General features: G+C 34.7%; 2 protein-coding genes across 6 annotated transcripts; both read right to left on the reverse strand.

Annotated features, from left to right (window-relative positions):
• Positions 1–1,359: 1,359 nt before the first annotated feature.
• LOC106180624 (uncharacterized) lies at positions 1,360–4,108 on the reverse strand. The gene is made up of 5 exons (XM_013564650.3): positions 3,867–4,108; positions 3,654–3,721; positions 3,083–3,460; positions 2,685–2,854; positions 1,360–1,926 (listed from the first exon to the last, which is right to left on the reverse strand). Exons 2-5 carry the CDS (start codon positions 3,709–3,711, stop codon positions 1,687–1,689), a joined length of 846 nt encoding a protein of 281 aa, XP_013420104.2. The 5' UTR covers positions 3,712–3,721; positions 3,867–4,108; the 3' UTR covers positions 1,360–1,686.
• A 1,311-nt stretch (positions 4,109–5,419) lies between these two features.
• On the reverse strand, positions 5,420–25,135 carry LOC106180628 (uncharacterized). 5 transcript variants are annotated; one of them, XM_013564657.2, is made up of 24 exons: positions 24,947–25,135; positions 24,326–24,390; positions 23,935–23,978; positions 23,654–23,703; positions 23,049–23,156; positions 22,591–22,765; positions 22,117–22,170; positions 21,837–21,898; positions 21,011–21,109; positions 20,467–20,517; positions 20,159–20,204; positions 19,764–19,865; positions 19,260–19,374; positions 18,605–18,738; positions 18,176–18,313; positions 17,775–17,834; positions 17,224–17,256; positions 15,356–15,418; positions 15,021–15,077; positions 14,593–14,687; positions 12,861–12,962; positions 10,821–10,995; positions 8,024–9,119; positions 5,420–7,684 (listed from the first exon to the last, which is right to left on the reverse strand). In XM_013564657.2, the coding sequence occupies exons 1-24, from the start codon at positions 24,961–24,963 to the stop codon at positions 7,311–7,313; spliced, it is 3,315 nt and encodes a 1,104-aa protein (XP_013420111.2). In that variant the 5' UTR covers positions 24,964–25,135; the 3' UTR covers positions 5,420–7,310. The 5 variants fall into 5 exon arrangements, with proteins under 5 accessions (XP_013420111.2, XP_013420108.2, XP_013420107.2 ...); XM_013564654.2 differs by having other exon boundaries at positions 5,420–9,119; positions 10,827–10,995; XM_013564653.2 differs by having other exon boundaries at positions 5,420–9,119.
• Between the last annotated feature and the right edge of the window lie 12 nt (positions 25,136–25,147).

Raw genomic sequence — 25,147 nt, forward strand, 5'->3', positions numbered from 1 at the left:
TCAACGCCAGTCCCTGAACATAGTCTTATCTTCTGTGGTGAAGTTCAACCATGTACACGAGGCCTTGTTTGAGAAGACGACAAGGAACGTTCTGTGACATCGTTTTGTGCTGAGATTTAGTTTGGGTTCACCTATAACGTTAAACAGCACAACTGGATCAAAGGCGGCCCACACCTGGACGGTTTTGGTTTAAGCAAGCCCTGTAAGAAGAGGGAATCATTTCAAAACGTTCAAACGTGTAAAAGCTATTGCAACGATGCGAATTTTGAGAAAAACATATTTGACAAATAATTCTGCAAAGAAGACACATTTTTGTCTGCTGAACGCGATATACAGGTGGTAAGACAGGGGCAGATCCAGGATTTGAAGGGGGGGGGGTGTCAGTGATTTTTGATCGGGTTAGAAATTGCCCCTCTCGTGGTGGGGTTTGGGGCCCGCTAAAGGACCCAAAATATTTTGGTGTTTTAAAGGTCAAACGGTGCCATTTGGAACGGTTAAGAACTATAAATCAGCTAGTTAAAACTCTAATTTCAAGGTGGGGAATATCAGTGTTATTTTTTCAGAAACCGAAGGGGGGGGGGGGGGGGTCAGGACCCCCCTTACACCCCTCTAAATCCACCACTGTTAAGCCTAAATATCATTTGGATACAGTGTCATGATACAAAGACAATTTTGCATCAAATAAGACGTAAAAGCTAACTACACTTCTTTCAAATAATCTGTGTAAAATAAAGCCAGTTTGAATACAAATTACCGTTGTATGTTTGGGACATATTTACATTTACAGTAGATCCACTTTATTCTCAACATTTGAATTAAAGGCATTAGTTAGATTTTAAAAATATCGAAATTCGATACGATGCACAATCGAGACTCGCCTACGAGACGAAAGCACGCAAGCCAATAGGATAAATCTTAAAAGCATAATGGCGAGAGAAGCTAAAATTAATCTAGAAAAATAGTTTGGATCCAGTGCTTTGATTGAATGGATGAAAACAGTGAATTTGACACCGAATATAATTGAAAGAGCTATGAACGTGCAACTGTTCGTTTTTAAGGAGCAGAGTCTGTAAAGAAATCTGCGCTAATAACCTAATATATAGGATTCGTACACGTTGCAACACAGCTCAACTAACGCAATGAAGATATAATTAAGGTATAAGGGGACCATTCACAGTTAATTTTGTCGACCGATCTTATGCGCACCAAGTCCACCGGGACTCTTGCTGAATGCCAAGAGATGAAGTAATGTTGCTATTCAAAGACAGAAGAACAACTTTCATTAAAACGGAAAACTGAATCTATTATGGAATATTTTTTCATGTTGGTTGCAATTCAAAAAGGAAGAAAACACTTTCATTAAAATAGAAAACTCAATTTATTATAAAATATTTTTTCACATTGATGAATCGAACATCTACTGCCTGGTGTAAAAAGAGATAATACAAGGTATGCTCACTTAAAAGAATCTTGCCAACATTACAGTGCTCAGAATGCATAGTTACTGTCTTATACACAATTACTAATATAACGATAGAATGACAGTTTACAATGTAAATAATTTGATGGGAGTCTGTCCAAAACTATGCGAAGAATACCCGTAAACGCGTAGATTTGACAACTGCAAATGTGCATTTCAAACATGGATCAAACAGCTAAAAATCACAATATATTGTAAAATGTGGATCAAAACGATGCACAATAACCAGAATAACAGGCCGACACTCCAGGCAGTTTATAAATGAAGTAACTTCCACAATTCTTGACCAGTATGGAGGAGGGATGTGCGGTTGGGATCCAGCTCCTGCAGCAGCCATATCTCCACGTGGCACACACACGGACTCGCGCCTCTGTACCCTTGACAGCAGGTACTGTCCCGTTCAAGTAAAGCGTCACCCCTGTCCCGCAGCCCTTGTACGGCGCACACTGTGAGTGGAGATTATTTAAAAAAAACATGAAAACGCAAAGACTAAGAGAAAAAGAAATACAAAAATACAATAACGTTGCTTGTTAAAAATGATACAGTAAAAATGAATGATCGTGACATACATTTACTGGAGTACAAATGCGCACATGACTTCTTGAGTACGAAAGTCAACGGTGTTTCAGAATTAAGCATACTTTAATTATTTGTTCATCTTTCGTTTATGGGAAACAGGACCGGTGTAACATGACAGAGTCCCCCATAATAGACTAAGAGAGTCCGCTTCCCATTCATTTGTACAGATAAGCCCTTGCCCTAATTTTTGACCCACTTGGGTCAGGCTATAACCATAACCATTATAACTATATGACTTTCTGTTACACGGACTCAGTTTCGTTGCACTGGAGCAAAAGTTTTGATTGTAGGCCTAATACATGAAACTCTGGGCGAGACAGTATCTAAGAAGAACTAGTTTAGCAGCGGGCAAACAATGTCTACTCCATTGTAAAATGCCCCTCCCCTCCCCCAGCACAAAACAATCACACGCCTTCCTTCATACCCCCTTTCCCCCTACAATTTAACGATATTTAACTGTAATTACTGGAAACTATAACCTTCACTATTAGCATGCCAATTCCAACAATTGAAGAAAGTTTCCAGCAAAAATTTAATTAAAAAATTAAGAATATAAATAATACTAATAATAAAAATTATGGTAATCCCCAAACCCTATCCGCCCCAATCCACCAACAACCCTCACCTTATCGGCTAGTTTCGTTCCAGCTGGCGGCATGAAACGGTACCACTGGACGGCCCAAGCAGTATTGTAAGGGTTACTCGACCCATCGCAGTGTGGTGGGGAAAATTCCGTCTGTGTGTATATATTCCTCCAGTGATCAGCCAGTACCGTGTAATTGTTGCATGGATCAACTAAATATAGAAAGGAACCCGACTTATTGAGGTTAATCAGGCCAATTGTAACGGGGAATATTCAATTAAAACTGGATGGTAGGTCTTTAAAAACTTCCTCTTCAAAATAATAGGTACGTGCTAATTTTTCTGCAAAAAATAATTTTCTTATGTTGAAGACTATTGTGTTTTGATAAGTAACCTTTAAATCTATGTGTGTGTTTCAACTCTCCAAGCGTTTTTTCTTACCTGTATCAGTCTCACTTTCGTTCCTGGAAGAGTTCGTAGCAACAGTGATTAAAGCTATCATTAAAGCAACATTAACCAACAGCGACACTACCAACGTCAATATCAACCCTCGACGGTGTAGCGTACAACGCTGACTCTTGTCGTGAAGTTCTCTGTCGGTGCTATCTTGAAGGTCCTTGGGTCTTTTGGTTTTACCTTTGCCATCATTGACAAGGTTTAAGTGAACGTACCCATCGTCTGATTGGCTATTGATTGGGCCAGATGTTGGCGTCAACGTAGAGTAAATTGCCTCACCATGGGGGAATGCTCCAGACGTTGGTTCCATATAGATTGGACTGTTTGGTATTGGTTCTGGCTCTGCTCGACTGAAGTTATGGCCTTAAAGAGACATGGAAATACCATAAACATAGTGACAAATTAGACGTGAAACAAGAATTTCTTGCTTCTTTTCGTATCCAAAAGCGAGTGTTAACTTTTGCATGGATGACGCACCAGTCGTTTAACTATAACATAATAAAGAGATGTGTTTCTTTCAACATTTATTTTATGGTTTTTTTCTTTTGTAACTTACTTTGGCCGCAATTTTCTGTATCATCACAGGGGACTTCATAGAGTGTTGAATCTGCCATGCTCACTTGCCTTGTTTATATAAAAAAATAATTAGTCATTTTAACAAAATTGATTATACTTTCCTTTTGATCTAACAAAAAATATCGCCATAGAGAGAGAGAGAGAGAGAGAGATCTAGAGAGAGAGAGAGATTGATTGCAGTCATCCTGCTTACCTTTATCGTATTAAATATATGTTCGTGTCATTCCGTATTCGTGATAAAACTACAACAGTTGTACATGTACGTGTAGACCTGTCGGTGATTGACGTTGATATCCTTCACTGCAGAGTTCTATATTTGAACAATACACTAGGGGGGTTAACCCAGACCTTGTCAACACTTCCAGTCAGTGGTAGTAGAAAAAAAAAAACACATTGTAGGCTAAAAGTAGTCACAAAAGGTTGATCTTGCTAAGCTAACAGTGAGGTGTGTTTTGTTAGGGCGTTTTGTTCATTATTTGGTGTGCCATAATCAATAGAAGTTTCAAGGTCATAAAAGAGGAAAAATATCAATGCTAGTTTTTTCTTTCTTCTATTTCTGAAGGGGTTGCTGCTTCAATAATTTGATTTCCTTCCGCATTTTTTCGTTCAATACATACCGATTTTAGAACAAGTATACTTTTTCATAAGATTTACTTCATAGTGGTTATCTAATAAGTAACAGTATTTAAGTGCAGCTGTAGAAATGGTTTCACAAAAAGACTGCATAATTATAATTATATTTATAATTACGTCATCGGCATAAATAATAATTTTGTTTACGGATTGGCGGTTTATAAAACCAGAAAGGTTGCAGGCCCATGACAGTTAAAATTCACACAATGAAAATGCCAGTTGAGAAAAAATAAAAATTCACGAAACATTAATTTAATTTTATTAAAATGATCCCATCAAGCTGGTTTCTCAAGAGGAGCTGAATGTCAGTCTTCGTAATTTACAAAATATTAAGTAACACAGATTTCTTTTCATAGCGTTTGAAGTGGCAGTGTACGAATTTGATTGTGTAAATTTTGATGCAATATAAAAGTGATTAACAGCATAATCACCACCGAATTTTAAATGACTACTATACGTTACATGGGCATTACTAACAGAAGGCTTCATGACCGTTAAGTACCACATTGAAAATGCCAATAGGTGAAAAATGAAGATTTCACAAAAAGACTGCATAACTTACTGAATAAGAATAGAATCAGACTGGTTTTCCAACTCGAGCTGAAGTGCAGTCATACCAGTCTCTTCTGTTAGTTTAAGAATCATTAGTAACATGCTTTTCACTTAAAAGTTAACATGGTGGCAGTGCCTGAAATGGGTTTACATCAATTTCTATGCAATCTTTACAGCATAATCTCACCAATTTGTAATGTAAGTATCATGGGTATTTAGAAAATGTTACTAGCAAAAGTTCTCAAGCCCATGTAAGTTCAAAGTTACACCTTCAAAATCCCTACATGTGAAAAATAAACATTTCACAAACAAACACAAAGTCAGTGAGAGTAACTTTTGGAAAAATGGTCTGACCAAACTGATTCTCAAACTCTACCTGTATTTATTTCTGTAAGTTTGCAGACAAACGGTAAAGTGGTTTTCCACTTATCATGTTATCTCATTATGTACACTGATGATGGCGATGACAGACACAAGTGCTGGCCATACATATACACACACAACTATTTGTACATGAAAATGCCTAGGGGCGGACACAGTGTCAAACAAGAGAATACCAAGTTTGCATGTATGTTTTATTTATTTTTTGCTATTTCAACGACACCTGACCCAATCATGACCATGACAATGATATCACAACCTGATACTGACCATTAGTGGCATCTGAACTGACAACTTCATCACCTTCCTTCTTAACATGACAATCTAGTTTTTAAAACTAATATTTGAAAAAGCCAATGAACGATCTAAAACCAGTTTTCCTGCAGTTGGCCCACGATTTGGAATGGAAATTAACATGCATTTATTACTTTTTTAATTGGCAAAGTATCGGTCAGTATAAGGCAGAATCAAAATTCACAACTCAAAAGGGATGAAAAAATGCTCTGGATGTATAGCCCTTTGTTTAAAAACATTTAATACAACACACATCCGAATACACCTTTATACCAATATATGCCTATAATCTAAGGGCACTGAATTGTTGATTGAGCAAAGCCCTATTATATTATATCATATCATATCACATGCAACATGTCTTTAACCCACAATTCCTTAAAATATTGCAAAAGTTTCATCCTCGAGAATGGCAACAAATCCACTGCAAATTCTGTCATTATATCAATTGACAAGAACGTACCACTAGACTGTATATACAGAGCACTGCAAAACCTTACAGTGAAAATCTGTAAATACATCAAATGTATCTCACGTTAATCTATCCAAAATCTCAACATCAACATTAAGCAATTTTCCTAATGTGAAAAGGGCCTCATGGATTTAAAACTTATTAATGAAAGTGTTAAACAAATAACAGGCTGATAGTAAGATAAATGCTCTTAATTCATTTACATGTATGTTAATGTAAACACCAGAAGAGAGAGAATTTTACTATTGAAACAAAGGCTGTATTCCCAGAGCTTTTAGATCAATCTATCCCCGCAGGGAGTCTCACTAGATTACTGTCAGATAATCCGGCTTAAATGTCCGTCCCGCCTACTACAAGCTGTAAGGGGGTAATTAACTTTCGTGTCCGCTCGGCTGACAGTTATTTAGCATGAACCCCCAGGGAGTTAGGTCGATCTAAAGTAGATTGATCTAATCTCTGGAAATGGGGTCAAAGTGTCATAAGCAGTGAATAAAGTAAAATTGAATAGTTTATTGTGAGGCATGACACCCATCAATATGTAAAAAAAAAAAAAAAAAAAAAAAAAAAAAATTGTGTGACCAACTTGAATAAAAACGCTTCTGACAAAATTATCAGACTTACATATCATGGTACAATCGAGGACTTATGGCATACTATAAAACAATCATTACATAGTCAATCTATCTTAAACTCTTCCTGTAATATCCTTTTTTAAAAAATTAAATAAGACCATCTCCTTGGAACAGTTGCAAATGAACACTTTTATAGTCAGAATGCGCTCACAAATTTAAGTCAAGGAAGTGAAGGTCCACAAAGGTCAGCCATTTTGGATTTGGCTGTATACACATTTGGAACATCTTTTAGTGAATAAAAAGGCTCATCTCATGGCAAGACATAAAATTACATCCCCATCACATCAGTTTTATTTCATGCTATTACCCTTAATATTTAGTAACATCAAAATATCTAGAGATATTCTACAAATTCAGCAGTCCTTTTTTTCTGTTTCAATTCCAAATTTTCATCTCCAGTACTCGAGTTGTCCTTTGAGCATTATTATAACACTTACCACGAGTTTATCAATTTACATATTTTACTTGATATATAAAAATGCAGCACCTCAAATATTATATCACACATTCACATGGAACAATTAACTAGTCATAATTTTAACATAATTCTCAGCAAACAAGCTGCCACCATTGGGCAGATATCAATCAAGTCCAGGCACCTTATGATGCAATATTCAACCATATGCTGCCACCTATTGACAAAATCTAAAATAAACAATCCAACTCTGATTGTTCAATCAAATTTCTCCCATGCTGGTTTCTCCTGCTGAGCACTTTTGGTAGCTGATGCACTCTTGATGTCTAACAAGTCTGCAAATGGATCCTTTTCCAGTTTTTCTCCAGGTTTCTGTGGCTGGAGCACAGTGCTACTGAAACTACTGTGTCCCAAGCTACTACTGCTACTACTGTATGGCCTAGGTCCATCTACTCCTACCACAGAGTAAGGCCTTTGAATTCCCCCTGTTGCACTGCCAGTATTCAATCCTCTATAAGGCTGAGGGGCATAAACAAATGTTTTTCTATTGCCCACTGTGGAGAAATCCTTTCCAAATGCTGATGAAGAGGCTCCTGATGTCATAGGTCTGGTCTGGCGTGGAGCACCTTGGCCTGGAGAATACCCCATATTAGAATAATTATGCATCATAGACGAAGCAAAGGGAGTTTGACTTGACAGAGGGACAGGTTGCCTCATGCTGTACGGTAACCCAACCTGCTGCTGCTGGCTTAGGGCCAAACTACCAACTGAAGACATAGCAGGCCCAGCATGCATTGTACCAATGGCTGAACTTCCTGTTACATTACCACTAAGGTTAGTGTGATACCCAGCATGCATTGCACCAACCTGGATACTACTACTTCCTGTCTGCCCACCAATGTTAGTTTTATTACCAGCATGCATGGGAGTGGGCCCCATATAATTTATGCTACCCCAAGATGAGGACGAACCTGGTAATACTGGCGTATTAAAAGCAGTCTGAGGACCAAAAGCACTGCTGGTTGAGGATGGCATGGCCTGGAAGTTGAAACTTGTACTGGTGGCACTGGTACTCTGGAATAGATCTTGGTCAGCATTAGGACTTGGTGTGGGACTGAGGCTGGGGGCTGGGCTGGGCTGTAATGTAAGGGTCCCCATGGTCGCTGGAACTGGCTGACCTTGAAGCTGTTGGTCGAGACTGGACTTGGTCTCAAGCTGAGTGGACAACACAGGAAAAGCAGAAGGCTGCTGCTGGGGTTGCTGAAGCAAATTAGGAGCAGAATGGACATTAGGAAGGCCCGGCTTATTACCTGCTTTATCAAAATTCAGGTTCCATTCTTTAAGTAGGTTCGTGTCGTCTTCTGTCAGCTTTGTGCTAACTCTGGTACCTTGACCTTCAACCTCACTTTGAGTCTGACCTTCACCTTGATTGGCACTACTCTGTGGAAGCTCTGAGGGGCCCCCTACTGGACTGAACTGGTTGGCTAGTAAGGGATCAAATAAATCATGAACGTTCACTGTCACCGGTTTTTGTGCTGTGGAACCTTGCACATGCCCTGGACTAGTAGGATCATCGCTGTCACTTCTGCTAACACTCCGAGGCTTTTCGTAGAGAGATTTCCTGAAAGCAGGTGCCCTATTCAGGTTGATTTTGGTGTCCTTCGGATAGGCTGGTTTCAGACTGATCTTCTGAGCCTGATAATCATCTAAATCACTGTCACTTGTGTCAGCATGTCGCAAGCCATCAAATCTTTTTGAGAGTTCGTCAGGGAGTGGACTCGTCTGTTGTAAGCGTTCGTGATCACCAACATTCAAAGCAGGTCCAGCCTGGCTTGAACTAATTTCACCTTCAACAGATTCTAGTTTAATTAAGTTATAGTCCACTGATTTGTCCCCATCACCTTGTTGAGCTCGTGATAAGCTGGGACTACTGTCACATGATACATTACTGCTATTGGTTCCCTCGTCTTTCTTTTTCCGTCTCCTTCGTGGTGCTGGTATGGGCGTGGTCTCGGCTGATCCTGTCTCTTCAGGAGTCCGCTTCTTTTTCGTAAGTTCCACAGACCTCTGCAATGTAAGGATCAATATGTAGTAAGAATCATTCCTGTTTTTTTTTCAAAACGAACAAATAATATATATATATATTTATTTAATTTTATCTATACTAAATAATCTGTCTTTACACATGTTAAATCTATATATTTTTGCAATCTTTTATGTTAATAACAATATTATAAAGTAGGTGATATATCACTGTTGGCTTTAATATGCTTATTATAAAACAGTACTTGACCGTCATAAATTGCAACAGGTGTCTTTACTGCTAATTTAAATGTAATGAGGTTTGTTAGCTACGAGTACGTGTGTGTGTGTGTGTGTGTGTGTGCGCGTGTGCGTACCTGAAGGATATAGACATGTTTACATATGGATATGATCATGTACGTATGTGGGTGTCTTAGTATGTGTGTATATGCATGTTTAGATTTATGGGTGTATATATTTTTTTCTTATACTGTATTTGTTGGTATGACAGAAATAAACTTTAAAAAATTTATCTGAACCACATAATTATATCATCTAACACCGCATTTCAATAAGTGAGACAACCCACAGGTAAGTGTGGTTTTACCAATCCCTTTGAATTTTGACACGAATGTAAATATTTCATAAAAGTTCATGAGACAGTTTATATATATCACAACACAACCCTCAAGCAAAAAGCTTCGCTCCACTCAATATAATAACCTTTGATGAGATATAAATGCAAAAAACCAAATTGGCTATCCAATAATAAGCACAATGGGTCACAAATGTCATTAATAAGAAATAATTGCTTTCCATGGGCATGAATGTTTGGGTTGGCTTTCAATATGAAACATGTAAGTGGCATCCCTCAAAGATGCTACGATAACAAAGTTCGGTGAAATACCTTGTTTCTTGTCTCTTGTATAAAGATAGCAAAATAGTCCATCTTTTTTCATAATGTCAAGGCATAATTTTTCAACACTTTAACAAAAGGCCTTGATCATGTGACTGGTCAAACAGGGCTGAAAGGTCATGCCTCACAAGTAAAAATGTTTTGTCTTTATTATAATAGTAAGATTTACATTTTACCAATAACAATGAAACAAGGCAATTATTACATTCTTATCATTGAGAACAAATGGAAAGCTGCACAGAGTGGTACACATCACACGAAATCTCACAATGAAAGCAAATTCAAAGCATCAAAATGAAAGTTTTGGTCAATCCAGTTGTTTTAAACTTAGGTAAAGATGGAATTTATTCATTGGAGGTAAAGCATGTCAGATGACATCTCTGACAGCAAAACTTCATTTAACTTGAAGAAGGTGATAAGGCAAAAATATGTTAGTCCAAGAATATGGTGCAGAAAAAGGGTGAATTATGCATTTTTACCTACAAGCATGAAATTTGGCACAGTTGTAGAGGATTGATTTTTAAGCTATTTTAGATATATGGGCATGTCCAAAAATTCCAATATGGCTGCCAAATCCAATATGTCTGCCACAAATACTTCCTCAAATAAAAATTTCCAGTATATAGTCTTATAATGGTTTAAATATCATTTTATGGTTAAAAAATACCATGCTATAAATGAATCATCAATTTCAATATCTGCCTCTTTATGTTGACTGCCATTTTAAATGTAAGCTCTAGTGTGAGATTCATTGATAATTCCATCTTTATCCCAAATTCTGAGAAGTGCAGTTACAAAGAAGCATGCCTAGTACAGGAACCATCACCCACCACTACCTCATCCTCGGAGGAATCGGTCAGCAAGTCCTCCATACTGAGTGACCGCTGCAGGACGTTCTCAATGTCTGGGTCCTGAAGAAGGTCAAGGCTGATCCTCTTTGGGTCGTCTGGAAGAACCGAGTCGTCTGCCACCTGGTCGAGGGTTAGAACTCGATACTGCTTGGCCCTGGAGAAGGGCAGAGGAAGAAATAATATTATTTAAAAAGACACTTATGTGGCACCAAGTTATTAAATGTATTGAAAATGCCCAAACAAAGTAAGAACTTCCACCTTTATAAAGACATTATATGTTAATTGTTAAGTTCCCCACTTAAATGTAAAGAGTCATTCAAGATGCAATATAACATGAGTTTCCCATCTTTTGCATGCAGAAACAATTTGACCCAGACTAAAAGAAAATGCTGCTGAAATGAAAAAGGGCAGCTTTTTAACGATTCGCACAAAATTACTGGATGCTGAAAGAGAGAAGAGACAACTTTAGGCATTTCACTTAAGAATCCTGCACCAAGGAAACAAAATAAAATCATGATGAACAGAATGTGTTGTTACCATATTTCCTAAATAAAACATATTGATAACAACTAGACTTACCCTAGTACTTAGAATGAATTACAATCAAATTTAGTTGAGAATCCCACACCTCAACTTTTTGAGAAAATAAATTATTCTAATGCCAGTTTCAAAAATCAAAATGAACTAAAACAGGGACCCATATTTAAAATACCTTATCAACAAAATGATAAGAGTGATAGAAAAAAATTCCAAGAAAACGCAAACTATGTTTATATTTATGAGACAGAACATCCCTAAGACCACTTAAAAACAGACTTTGCTAAAAAAAGGAAAAGTATGTTCAACTTATAAATCAATGACTTTCTTTACATAAAAACCAATACTCAACAGTTGCTACAATAACCACTAATTTTACCAGTCTTTATTCAATTTCAAAAGGAGCTCCAGTGACAAAACTATATCCTAGTGCTGAGTTAAGTCACCTTACCTAAATAACAACCATATAAAGTCTTAAAGTTAATACGTTTTATAGTGCTTTGACCAGTGAAAAAATCCCTGTTCATGGTACTTCACATTAGTGCTTAATATGTTAGAACAGTGCACTTTTTAAAATTTAAAATCAAGATTGCAACAAGCTGTCTACTTAATATAAATGATGAATATGATCCTGAGTTTAAGATATTGACCACCTGACATTTTCTGATTAAGTGTGGCTGGGTGTCTGTGTTACAATGTAATTAATACAATACCATGCAAACATGATATTAAACATGCGCGTTATTTTATGGTAACGCAAAGGCAAGCATGAAGATGTCAATTGTCATTTGATTTCCCAACAAAAAGGACAAAAAAATACCAGAAATGAAAAAAAATTAAATGAATAAATATTTATCAATGAAAATTCAAAGCTGGTTACTTGTGAAATTAAATCAAAGTTCATAGGTACAATTTCTATCAGAAGTTACAGCAAAGCTATCATAGAATTGTCAATCAAATTATTTATGATGCTGTCAAACAGATTCCGACTTCCAAAGTAACCGAGTGTGCCTAATTAGTAGGTCCTTCAATTAGTCACGATTGTAGACAAATAAATCACATTTTAGCACTACGCACCCCGTAAAATACATTCATTCCCACAAATAAATTAATAAATTAAGTAAATAAGGTCATCCATGTGACCTCAACAACAGGGTAAGTTCATTCATCTACTTATAACTATAAAACCCCACTTTCTCTTTTTATACATATTTTTGATTTAAATTAATTAGGAATTGTTTCTAAGATATTGGTCCTTGAAGCAACAATTTTTAAAATAAACAATCTAAAAGTGTTTGCTTTGTAAGCAAAAAGGAAAATAATAAAATAATTAAAAGAAAATATTTTTATATAAAGCGAATGAATACACTCTACAGGGTGCCGTAAGACGTTCAAGCAAATAAATTAAATCAAGTCCCAAATCAGTAATGAATTTTTAATAAATATATGTACCGCACCAAAAGTTGCATTTTGCGTTATCACCTGAGAAAGCGCAATCCTTTGTATCGCTGTGATGAGAGCAAATCAAGGTGCACATGATCTGATGAGTCATCATCGCTGTCTGACATTTGGAACGAAACAGGACTGGAAGGAAGGATAGATGCAGAGCGGGAAGGAAGTTAGACAAACGACAAACAACAATGCCAAACCATTAGAACAAAACACACTGAAATATTTGCTGCCTACAGAATTATATTACGATTTCTTTATTCCTTTCTATTCGTTATTCCGTTACTCGATGCTACAGTTACTCAATCATTCAATTACTTTGCTTCATAGTGTACTCAACAACATTGAATTCAAAAAATCATTTCAATTAAATGTGTCATATAAATATGTCTGATAAATCAATAAATATTAGCCAGGTATTGGTTAATTTGAATCTAAAAAGTTTCTCACAGAATCCCCATACTAAAAAAATTCTGCTGGAATTGTTTTCAATTTTTCAAATTGAATTGAAGACAAACTTTCACTTTTTTTTTTTTTTTACATATTTGGCAAATGATTTGACAATATACCGTCCTACGTAGGTTATACATCAAGAGTTTCCACAAAAAAAGCAACATTCAGCACAGAACATCTACTTTAGGAAAAGAGGGGAAAAAAGCATTCCAGTTTTTGACTCCATATCATTAACTAATTCCTTATGCACAAAATAAAATCCCCACAAGACAAGAGGCATTTATCCAAGAAACATACCTGTGGTGAAATGCTTTAAAGTTTATTGATTTTTTTATTTAAACAATTTTAATCATATCATTTTAGTATTACATTTCTAATCTATAAGAGAGAACAAATCATTGTCATTATAGGTAAATATTATTATTATAATTATAGTAATAAGATTCAAGCCAAGTCTGAATATTGCAAGGTAAAATAGGAAATATGCCGCTGACAGTACAGAAAAAAAGTTAAGACTCAGTATCCAGGCAAAACATTTATCTTGATCTTAGGAATAACAGAGGGAAACCCAATCAATCAATTAATCATTGCCAATCAATAAAGAAACCAATCTTTGACTCCTTGATTGTTTGCTGCAAGATGTAGCTCTGGTAGCTAAATTTATGGAAGTATGGATATGAAAAAAGCACGCCAGGCAAGGGCACAGAAGCATTGCAATTGCAAACATTCGTAAATAGGATTAATTGCATTCAATTATGCTTTGCTGAATATGAAGCAGTTAACTAACAATATGATATTATATAACTGGAATTCCATAATCCAATCATCAGAGATTGCCATTCGATATTGTCATCTTTGAAAAAGCAAATGTGGCAAATGCTCAAGCATCATTAATAGCTAAGAAGTCCTCAAGCTTCAATTTCAAACCAATCACCTTTAATGCTCATCCACAACAGAAATATCCTGCTGATTAGTCAAAGGATTTTGAAGGACAATGTCTAGTTTTTGAAGAACAAGGTGAACTCAAAGGCGAACAATATTTCAAAATTTGTGAAGAATGTCACTCTTGCAAGTGCTTTTCTTGTTTTTGTCCAAGTAAATTGGTATGTAAACATATAATTTGTTGTCACAGCCATAGCCCATTAAAAAAATTATTCAATTTTCATTTAAATGCACTGTGAACATTTTCAATGAACTTTCACATTAAACAATATGAAAGCATTTTTCTCTCTCATAAAAATTAAAATTGTGTCGCCTATTTTTCAAATTACTAGACATTGCCTGCATTTTAAATTTGATTATCTTGACCTACTTTTCATAACTTGATCTCCGTCTTAATGCTGTTCTACCAGAGAGAGGCTTGGACAGCATGTTATCTGACAAACTAGGGGGTGGGGGTCTTGGAGGCTAAAGAATCAAACAAACAGATATTATCAAGGTATCGACTTAGGTTAATTTAAATTTTAATTAAATTTAATTTTAATTTAATTAGTTTAATTTTAATTAAAACACAGACGTAAAAATTGGAAGTCAAAAACAGAAAATAAAAAGCTAAAAGCTGTTCCTTTAATTTATTGTATTCTTCACTTTTTAATGCTTTATAATCATTTTTTAAATTGATGGTATAACTGTCATTTCACGACAAACAATGCACAATATATCACAATGACAAATATAGCTGCACCAAAATCAGTTTCTGATGATGGCTGTCAACTTGACAGACTCTCGGACTCTACTTACCCTTTCTGTTCTTAACTCAGTGGATGGTATTATTGCTGGCTTGGTCTGGGTGTCATCCTACAATAAGAAGATACTATGTATCTATCATATGACAGACAGACAGACAGACAGACGGACAGAACTGGGAGAGGGCTCAAAAGGACTTGGAGCTTCATGTTACTTATCAACTGACAATCATTTTGCTGGAAAAATACTATTTTCAATTTCTGATATTATTTTACCTTTCAAAAATAAACACCATTAAAAGGGTTCCTACACATCCATGTGTTTTCTTTGTTACATAAATCTTAAAAACTGTGAATGTAATACAACGTGCAAAATTCAAAATTTGCTACCTTTCTGAAGTCTTCTATCCTGTTCCTAAGATCCTTGTAGGCCTTTTTGCTTTGAACCTTCACCTGTTGAATGTATAAAATACTGTTAACGGATGTGAACATGAAATATTTACTGAAAACAGTAAGTTTCAAAAATCATTTATTAATGTCATAGGCGTTTGTAACTGTAACAGTATAAAAAACATAGCCTTTATAATTGCAATTTTATTTATGCAGTGTCAGTCTTATAGTCTTTTCTTTTCATAAATATTCTTCTAAGCAATAAAAGTGAATCCAAACATGGCTTTAAGTGATGTTAAATATTATAAATATGTTCAGAAGATAGGATTCAGGCAAGACTTCTGAAACTGTATAAAAATTGGTACTCCCTTTGACACATAGAACCATCACCAGTAATATCAAAGACTGGTTACCTAGCATATTACTGGCATGTTAAATCATATAATATTAAATAATTATATATTTTACTTTAAGCCTGGACATAGATTATAACCTATAATAGGCATAGTCTACTGGTATGTATAAAATAATATAGAGCATATTATAAAATTCTACTTTTGCAGACATGCTGAAATTGTCAGTCCTATCGGACATGACCAATAAAAAAGTTTAAAGACCTGCAATTATTTCAAGCACTGGCATTTTTAATTTAGGGTTGATTAGGTAAAAGTCCTCTAGTTTGGCAAATTTTTCATAACTGCCAGTAAAAACGTCTGACAGTTTTGAAAAGTTTTCAGCACGTCTATTGCTTTCTAAGATAGGTTTCTACAGAAGCAAAACTATCTGAAGTACATTTGGCCAAACTTGTGGTCAATACCATTTTACAATACAGTCCGCCCAGATGACCAACCAGTCCAAGACAATTATCTACTTTATTTGGCAGAATTTTTTTAATAAACTGGTCATATCAGATAGGTATACATGTTAGCAGTTCTTTCATTTTTTTTTTTTTTTTTTTTTTTTTTATTCAGCTTTCCACTGTCTCATTTGATGTAATGTAATCAAGTGAAGCACTAAAATTTTAAGTCATGTACACATTTCATCTCCACTTTAGTAATTATTTTGATTTAGACTTTAAAGTTCACCAAGATCAACTTGTCCAAAGGTGCCCTGGACTGAGAAGTTGAAGAAACAGACAGTTAAGGCAACTAACATATAATCAAATCATGTCTTTAGACTATTTTGGCAGTGTTAAACAGCAGGTCAGTGTCACTAGAGCAGTAGCAATAATATATTAAGCAGTATGCTGTTTTCCAGTGAGACCTCACAGTCAACCTAAAAATGATTGTAACATTCAGTGCTGATCCATAAGTCAAAGTGACTTTCTCCGGTGTGATAAAGCAATCAATTCAAACCTGATTGTATCAATAATCGGTGCTAAATACCACCTGCAAATATCTGCTGAAATTATGGCATTTTATCCAATCGACTGTTCTTTATCAAATGACATCAATTGGATCTCTCTCTGACTAATTAAAGTGTAAATCAACCTTATATCCATCAAAAAAGCTATCATGCATTACTTCTAACATTTTTTTCCATAACAAAGGCATTTTTTATTTACTCACAATCAAATTTTGATGAACTGTCAGTCATTAGCATATATGAGCAAATAAAAGCATGTCTGATTCTGAACCAACACCACACTTTGCAACTATTTAAAGAAATCATAGCATACTTTAACCACACTAAATATAATTATTATGCCACAGCATATACTGTTAACTTCTTATGTACCACACTGTATGAGTTTCTTATACCACAGTATATTTAGCTATTATAACACATGCAGTATAATGAGTTCTTAAACCACAGTATATAGAGTTCTTATACCACAGTATACAGTGAAAGCAAGCTGCGACACTTACACTGCTGAAAGCATTTCTGACCAGAGGATTAGCCTGAAGGAATACAGTCAAGGTGATCACAGAAAAAGAGGACAAATGCAACATTTAAACACTGAAGGATTGTCAGATGACCACTCAGATCTTGTTGACCAGTGGACTGTTTATTAATCTCCAAAAGGGGTAAATTTGACTGAATGTTTAAGAAATGTCAATACACACTTATTGAGGATAAATGATGTTGACTTTGGTATTTTGGAAAATTTGGAAAATTTCTAAAGGTCAGAGATAAGCTTTACTTCCAAATCAGGAAAAGGGAATAATAATAGAAATCAATAATTGAAACAGACAGGCAGAGAAAGCAACTTTTGTAGAAAATACAATCAAAAGTCAAAGCCAACTGGTCATCAAAAATACACAAAAGCTTTAAAAAAATTGAAAATTATAAAAACTACATCAAGCAAGGCTTGACATATATTATTCAATGGTTTTAACAAAGAGCTCATTCACATGCTATAAGCAACAATTTATTGTAGAAATTAAAAAAACAAACAAAAGAACCTGAAAAGTTTTACCTTGCTAGTAAAAACTGTCCACCTGTCCTTGCCTTCTCGTTTTATTTTCTTCCCTTGTTTCTATTAAATGAATTTAAATTCATAATTCATAAACAATCACATTCAAATTGATATACTACTAGTATATACAAATGAAAAAGAAAAAAATATATATTTTAATTAATTCAAACAATATTTCAGTTTTTACATACTGCAGAAAGATTTTCCAAGTTGAAATTTGGATCTTACATCAGCAGAAAATGTTGTTCAATCAAATTATAGAGAAAGAGATCAACTGAATTGACAAAAAAAAAAACATTTTTCCCCCAAGCTTCTATTTTAATGATAAATTTTGCTTCAGTACAGCAGCCCAGACCTTGATTTGCTCAAAACTGAACTCAGTGGTGATATACAGCCCATACCTTCATATTTCCCAGCCATTCTTTGTACCTATGTAAAGAACTGGCAGCATTCCTGTCCGCCCACATATTGGTCTCCTGTTCAAACTCATCGCTGAATCCTTCTCCGCCATTCAGCAAATCCAGCCTCTCATTGATAAACTGGAATAAAAAATCACATTAACAACTTTGAGTTACTGTGTCAAAAATGGACCCCATTTTCTAACACAGTAACCTTAATGGGTTAAAATTGTTTCAACTTGGCACCAAAATGATCCAGAATATGTACACCTTACAGCAAAAGAAACCTTGTGACCAAGTACTTGATTTCTTGATACAGCATTTACAAGACCTAAATATGGTAAGTAACAGTTGTATTTAACACAAAATAATTTTCACATTGAAAAAAGGCAAATATTAAAAAATACAACAAATATCATATCAAATCCTTACCTGCTGGAAAATCTGAAGCTGAAGCATTTTTTCCAGGAATGGCTGCATGCTTTGAGACCTTGACTGGACAAAAGCATCTGGGTCAAAGGTTATCTGCTCGCCCTGCCTAAACTTCAGGGCGTCTCTGTAATTACCTGAGAGGGTAAAACATAATACATTATATACTGACAAAAATCTATGTTACTTTTCGCAATCAACAGTATTAACTCTAGCTGTGTGCACTCAAAGATTATCTGAATTGTGACAGTGTCAGAATTGAATTTGGGGAATCCCAAGAGAAAGTACATGCAAGGTACAAAATGCTTTCCTTTCACAAAATAAACACACCATTGGGTTAAGGATTTGAGATTTTTGAGATAATCTATTATTATTAACTATCAAAGTTGTAGATGATATTTGACCTGTTTAACAAAAGAACATCAAAAATGGGTGTAAAATTTTAGAACAAATTTCAATCTCAAATTGGTTATAGTAATATTAAATGAAATATGTGCCCGTTTTATATCGAGAAAAACATCTAATGTTACAGCCCTAGGATCACTTTATTCCGGGGGACTTAAGTAATTACAGATTGCACTTGAACTAAAGTAGGCCAAATGTTTGCTTAAAATATTTTGGCTAAAGTTTATTTGTAAACCTAGCTCCTGGTACTTACCTATTAGTCCTACTAAAGCCTTGAGGAATGCCCTGGCCACTCCGTCACCTGTGATCATATGGTTCTTGAGTTTGTCAGCCTGCTGACTTCGTAATCTCTTCTTCAGGGAGGATACCTGGAAAATAAGTTTCAGAAGAATTTATTTGCAAAGAATGATTATGCCTTACACATTAATGCTAACATATTGTCAGCTGTTATTAGAAATGTACAATTACATTTTTCTTACTGCAAACATATCTTGAGTATCTTTATGTGATCTTTCAAAAAAAAAAAAAAAAAAAAAAGTATCAGAATTTCTTCCAAATACTATGAGAAACTTTGCATAATTCTCATATCTTTCCTTATTACAACACCCTATAAATTAAAAATTAACTGAAAATTATATTTGAAAAAAAAAAAAAGGAAATTATGAACACACACACACACACACACACACACACACACACACACACACACACACACACACACACACACACACACACACACACACAGGATATTATTTACAATTTCAGGTGGCAGTGTGGCGATGTCATCATGTTCTGTCTCTATGGTATTCTTGTCAGCGTCCAGCACTACTGCATCTCCAAGCTCCATCTTACGGGCTTTCTGTAAACACAAAACAAAATCATTTCATTTGAAATCAGTACCTCTAAAAACAATATGACTTTTACGTTGAAACTCAAATCAAAATGATGATAATGGCATCTTATATGTAATAAATGAAGTCACAGAGAGAGATTCAAAAGATTCTTTCTTTTTTAAGTAAAACTATTTCATAACACTCAGCTCATAACTTTTTTCACTTATGGATTGGAAACATAAGTGATGAATAACAAAAGTCTTTCACAAGAACAGAAAGAAAGGCAGTCAGATAAAAGTGTTAGAATGATTTCACCTACCTCCATCAGAGAAGCATGGATTCCTATTAAATATGGCATGGGAGCACTGTAGAGAAAAAAACAGGAAAAATAGTATAAAATATTAATATTTAATGTACACTGGCAAACAACAACATACTGAGGTTATGGATAGACATTAAATATTCCAGCATGTATTTCAATAGTCATGAATAACTTGGTTCAATTTTATAAACTATTGTAAACTTCCTACTACAACAGCAGCCTTGTTTTGGTTGACATTTAAATGGTTGAATTAGAACTTGTTTCAGGTATATGAGATTATCTAGTACAGTAAAATCATATGTTACCTGACATAGTCCAACAAATGCTCAGGTAATACTGGAATGTAGAGGTGTTGCCTACAAGTAAACAAGACCTTTTTATTGAAGACAAAATAATCACAATTGTGTGTAGAAGTATCAGATGCATTACTTCTTATCATTATCATTTTGATGAACATGTCACATAATTAATCTATGGTGAGAAGATATAGTTCATTTCCTATGCACTATGACTAGCAGGGAATATCCAACCATATGCATCTCTTCCCCTCTCCCCTCCTGATCTGTAGTAAACAATATCCTGACAAAAAGATTATCTTTAATTACAAAAATTATTACTGTTACCGTGATAATAATAATTATTATTATCAGTATAATTCTCAGTCAATATCTAAATGTACATTGAATGTAAATTATAATAATAATTATTACTATTATCATTATAATTTTCAGTTCTTTCAGAAACTGATGAAAAGTTTGTGTATTGTATATGGTCATATATAACCACATGATACTGAAATATCTGAAAATAATACAAGACATCAGCCCTGTTCTCATAGTCTTAACTTACCAATGCATTGGATAAATAAGTGAAGCACACCCATGCACACAGGCCGTCAGACGGCTTAGCTTATTGGACGTAATCAGAATTCTTCTTTCGTAAAGCATACTGAAAAACAACAAAATATATCAGAAAAAGACATGCTGAAACTGTTGGTTCTATGAGTCATGACAAATAATATTACAAGCCCTGTTAGAAAACTGCGTTCAGCCACTCCAAAGAAGCAGCAATAATTTTAAAGGTACATACGAACCGAGCATCAGTGGAGCGTGGATTCCCAGTAACACATGTAAACCACTTCTATTAGACTCTTATATGACTCAAATAAATTCGACATGCCAAGGGATAAACTGAATAGATCACTCGATCAGCCATAAAAGACCTTTAGACTGCTCCTTTCTTTAAATTTTTGGTTGTAAATTTAACCCACTTTTGTGACCTACTCTCCTGCCCCATTGACATACAGCTTAGAATGCTAGCAGAAAAATCCCTTCAAACATCATTTAGGGTAAAATTAAACAATGCCTTTTGGTAATTCTCTTAGTTATACTACTTGAAACTATATGCTGGGATTTGGTTGGTTTTTGTGACAAAAAATTGACTTTGTATGCATCTTTAAGAGATGCCATTTTGGATTTACAATTCGTCCCATAAATATACTTTGGTTTGGCCAATTTTTCATAACTGCCAGTTGTTTTTAGTTTGAAAAGTTTTCTGTTTGTCTGTTAAAATCATGAATCAGCTCATAATACCGTAAATATTAAGTTTAGAGATCAATATGACAAAACCTTTATGAAAAGTAAGAAAAAAATAATCATCGAGAGAGTTTTCTTACTTGGCAAATATAACCATCATATTTGTAGGATCCACTGCATTGTAATATTCTGTAAGATTCCTCTGAAAACAAACAAAAGCAATCAATGTAAGTAATCATTTAAAAAAAAAGTTTATTTTTTTAATTACTTTATTTGTTACAATGAAAGGTATTCTATAAGAACTGAGGATGTCTATATTTATACGTTTAACCCCAACAACAAAAAGGCCTAGATATTACAATAAAGTTTAACTCTTTCAAACAATATAAAATATTATAAAAAATAGAAATAAAAACTTACATTCTGAGGAATGGTTGGCAACCGGTTGATGTTAGGACTTTCAAAAATAAACTCCTGAAATGAAAAATGAATATCAACAAGTTAAGCACACAATCATATTACTTTTATTTTTATTCATCAAAAACATTATAACCTATGCCTGTCTAATATCACTTATGTGCAGTAAACACATCCTGACGAAAAGGATTTTACAAAAATAAGTACAGTAATAACAATGTTTTTATCATTATAATTCTCAGTTAATATCTAAATGTGCACTTAATATACATATTAATCATTGTTATTACCAATTCAGAAATTGATAAAAGTATGTGTATTGTATATGGTCATACATAACCATATGATACTGAAATATTTAACAAATAATACAAGAAATCAGCATTGATCTCACAGCTGAGGGTTTCTACGAAAACAGCATTATTTTACTTCAACTGGAACTTAACTCGAGTAAAGAAATCAGGATACCATACTCACATGTTTATAGTCATGGTCCTTTGACACAGCGATGATGCTATCCCCTGGTTTTTCAGGGGGCTGGTGCTCATGGAGAGCTTGAAGCAACGGAACAATATTGTTGTCCTGGTCCTTATTCAAAATATCTGCTAGGAGGTTCAATAATTTATAGAAAATCTCATACCAGGGCAGGAAACTGTAAAAGATTACATGAGTTTTCTGATAAACAAAAAATTTGTGTAATATTCTTGGTTATTTCTAATCAACAACTATTTACAAGACTTTCTATTGTTACAATAATTTTTAGACACTACAGTATTTATACAACAAATAATACTTTAAAAGCTTCTTATATAACAGAAAAGAGAAATAATATCCACATCTGTATTCACATTAGTATATGCATTAGTATCCATGCTTGTATCTGCATTCATATCCACATTAGAAACCTATGTTTGTATCCACACTTAAGTACCAACCTTATTATACAAAGACAAGTTTGTGACCCGGCAGCGTGTCGACAGAAACCAAAGCGATATTTGCTCTCGATGTCCGTGAATACAAAAGTAAAGTGATCTACCGCATGACTGAAATTGAAACAAATAATTAATTTCAAATTGTAATTATTCATTGTATGTTAATTGGTTTTTATGAAATGTATGTGTATTCATTCAGGTAGTTAACGCCACTGATCATTAAGATAACATTAAGCTCAGCATTTTGCTGCAGATGCTGAAAACAGTCCCATAGCAAATGCTGAATTATGCTGGGACATTAAAACTGAATAAATTTCTTAAGTCATCAGTCATGGTATATGTGCACTTAGGGTCAGTAGGTTTTATCCCTGTTGTCCCAGGGTCATTGGCTATAAAGCTTGTGGTACAGACTACCTGTGTTACAATCAATTATTTAAGAGAAGACCAAACATATCATAAACAAAAGGATAGCACAGCCTTGGTCTCTGTTAGACTTAGTCATAATTTCTACATTAAAAGTGCCACTTAATGGACACAGCTTATTGGATACATCAAATAAGTAGTATTAGAAACTTTAGCATACTTGACTGAGTTCTCCAAAAACCTACCTCTCAAAGTTACACGGGAAAGCAAACTTTGGGATGGACTGCAAAACTTCCTGTGAAATATCAGAATTGCACAAAAAAATTGCACAATTTATTATTAGCAGTGCAAAAATAAAACAAACACATTAAAAACTGAAAAGAAAGACATAATCAAGCAACACACTGCTACTTGAATGAAATCTAATTAAAGAGTCAATTTCCAGACTAACATTTTGACTTTTAAAAATCAATTAATATAGTAATTCATATTAGACAATTTATATAGTAAGATATGAAACACTGACCTCATCTTCATAATTTTCAGGGTAAGTCTGAAGGACGAAAGGGGCTGTAAAAAAAGTTTTAACTATAATAACAAGTAGACTACTGACAATGGAATAACCATCAAGTAGGATATTGTGTAATCTTTCAAACCTAGGCATCATTTATAGATTTATGTCAATTTTCCAAGGAGTTCACATGGTCAAAGTGATTGCTATACTTTATCAGTCAATTCAATTAATTCAATAAATATTTGATTAACTTGCTTTTGAAGTTTGTGAACAATTTTAGCATATGACAACAGTTATGTCTTAGGTGACTCAAATCTGTCTTTTGTTTCAAATGCACTGCAAGAGTTGACTTAATACATAGCATTGGAAACACAATGTCACATAAGCAATGTGCAATACAAACCTTTGCTTGATTCATTTGGTCTTGCAATTTCTGCAAAAACTTCAAATATTTTGTCAGGGTTCTCTCTAAAATGGAAAATAATGCAACAATGTGAACTGCCATTTTAAACGGAGAAGCACGTGAGAAAATTTAAGCATTTTATTTCCTTATCCTAATTCTGATATATATTGGATAGTCCATAAAAAGCTTTTAGGTCTTAAAACATATACTTAAAGGCATTAGTACACACCCCTATTTAGAGAAGTACTTCCCAACTGTGAGACGGGTGTTGAGATTTTATCAATATCATGCATATTAAACTATCATCACATCACTTTCAATATCATTATATTGGCTTCTTCTAGCGACAAAGCTGCTGCGAGTTTGGGGGCAGAGTTACAGTAATGAATATTATACACGCTATTGCAGAATACATCTAAATGAGGAGCCACTGAGCAAGGCAATAACCGTTAAACTGCTCGCCTTATCTCACCACTAACTGAGTACAATCTGAGAAAGCGGCATGAAACCTGGGCGGACGAAAAAAGGTGGAGCCCAACATTCCATGATAAATAAATTAAGAAGTGAACAATTTTTGCAAAACTAGATGGATTCACATATTCATACGCACTACAGACTTACCTCAGACGAGAGCCCATCTTCTCAATGTGTATAGATCTTGCGCTAATTAGCCAGAGCCATCTGATTAATGACGCATCCCCATTTCCTCAGGGTTCGGCCATCTTGACTATTGACCTCTCACTCTGACGAGGTCATATCAAATCAACGCATCTTTAGCAAATATACATTTCAATACGCACTCCCTGGTATATTTTTGCCATA

The sequence above is a fragment of the Lingula anatina genome, chromosome 3 (assembly GCF_051362555.1).
Source record: "Lingula anatina isolate TDL-2025a chromosome 3, LinAna3.0, whole genome shotgun sequence".
Lineage (NCBI taxonomy): Eukaryota > Metazoa > Brachiopoda > Lingulata > Lingulida > Lingulidae > Lingula > Lingula anatina.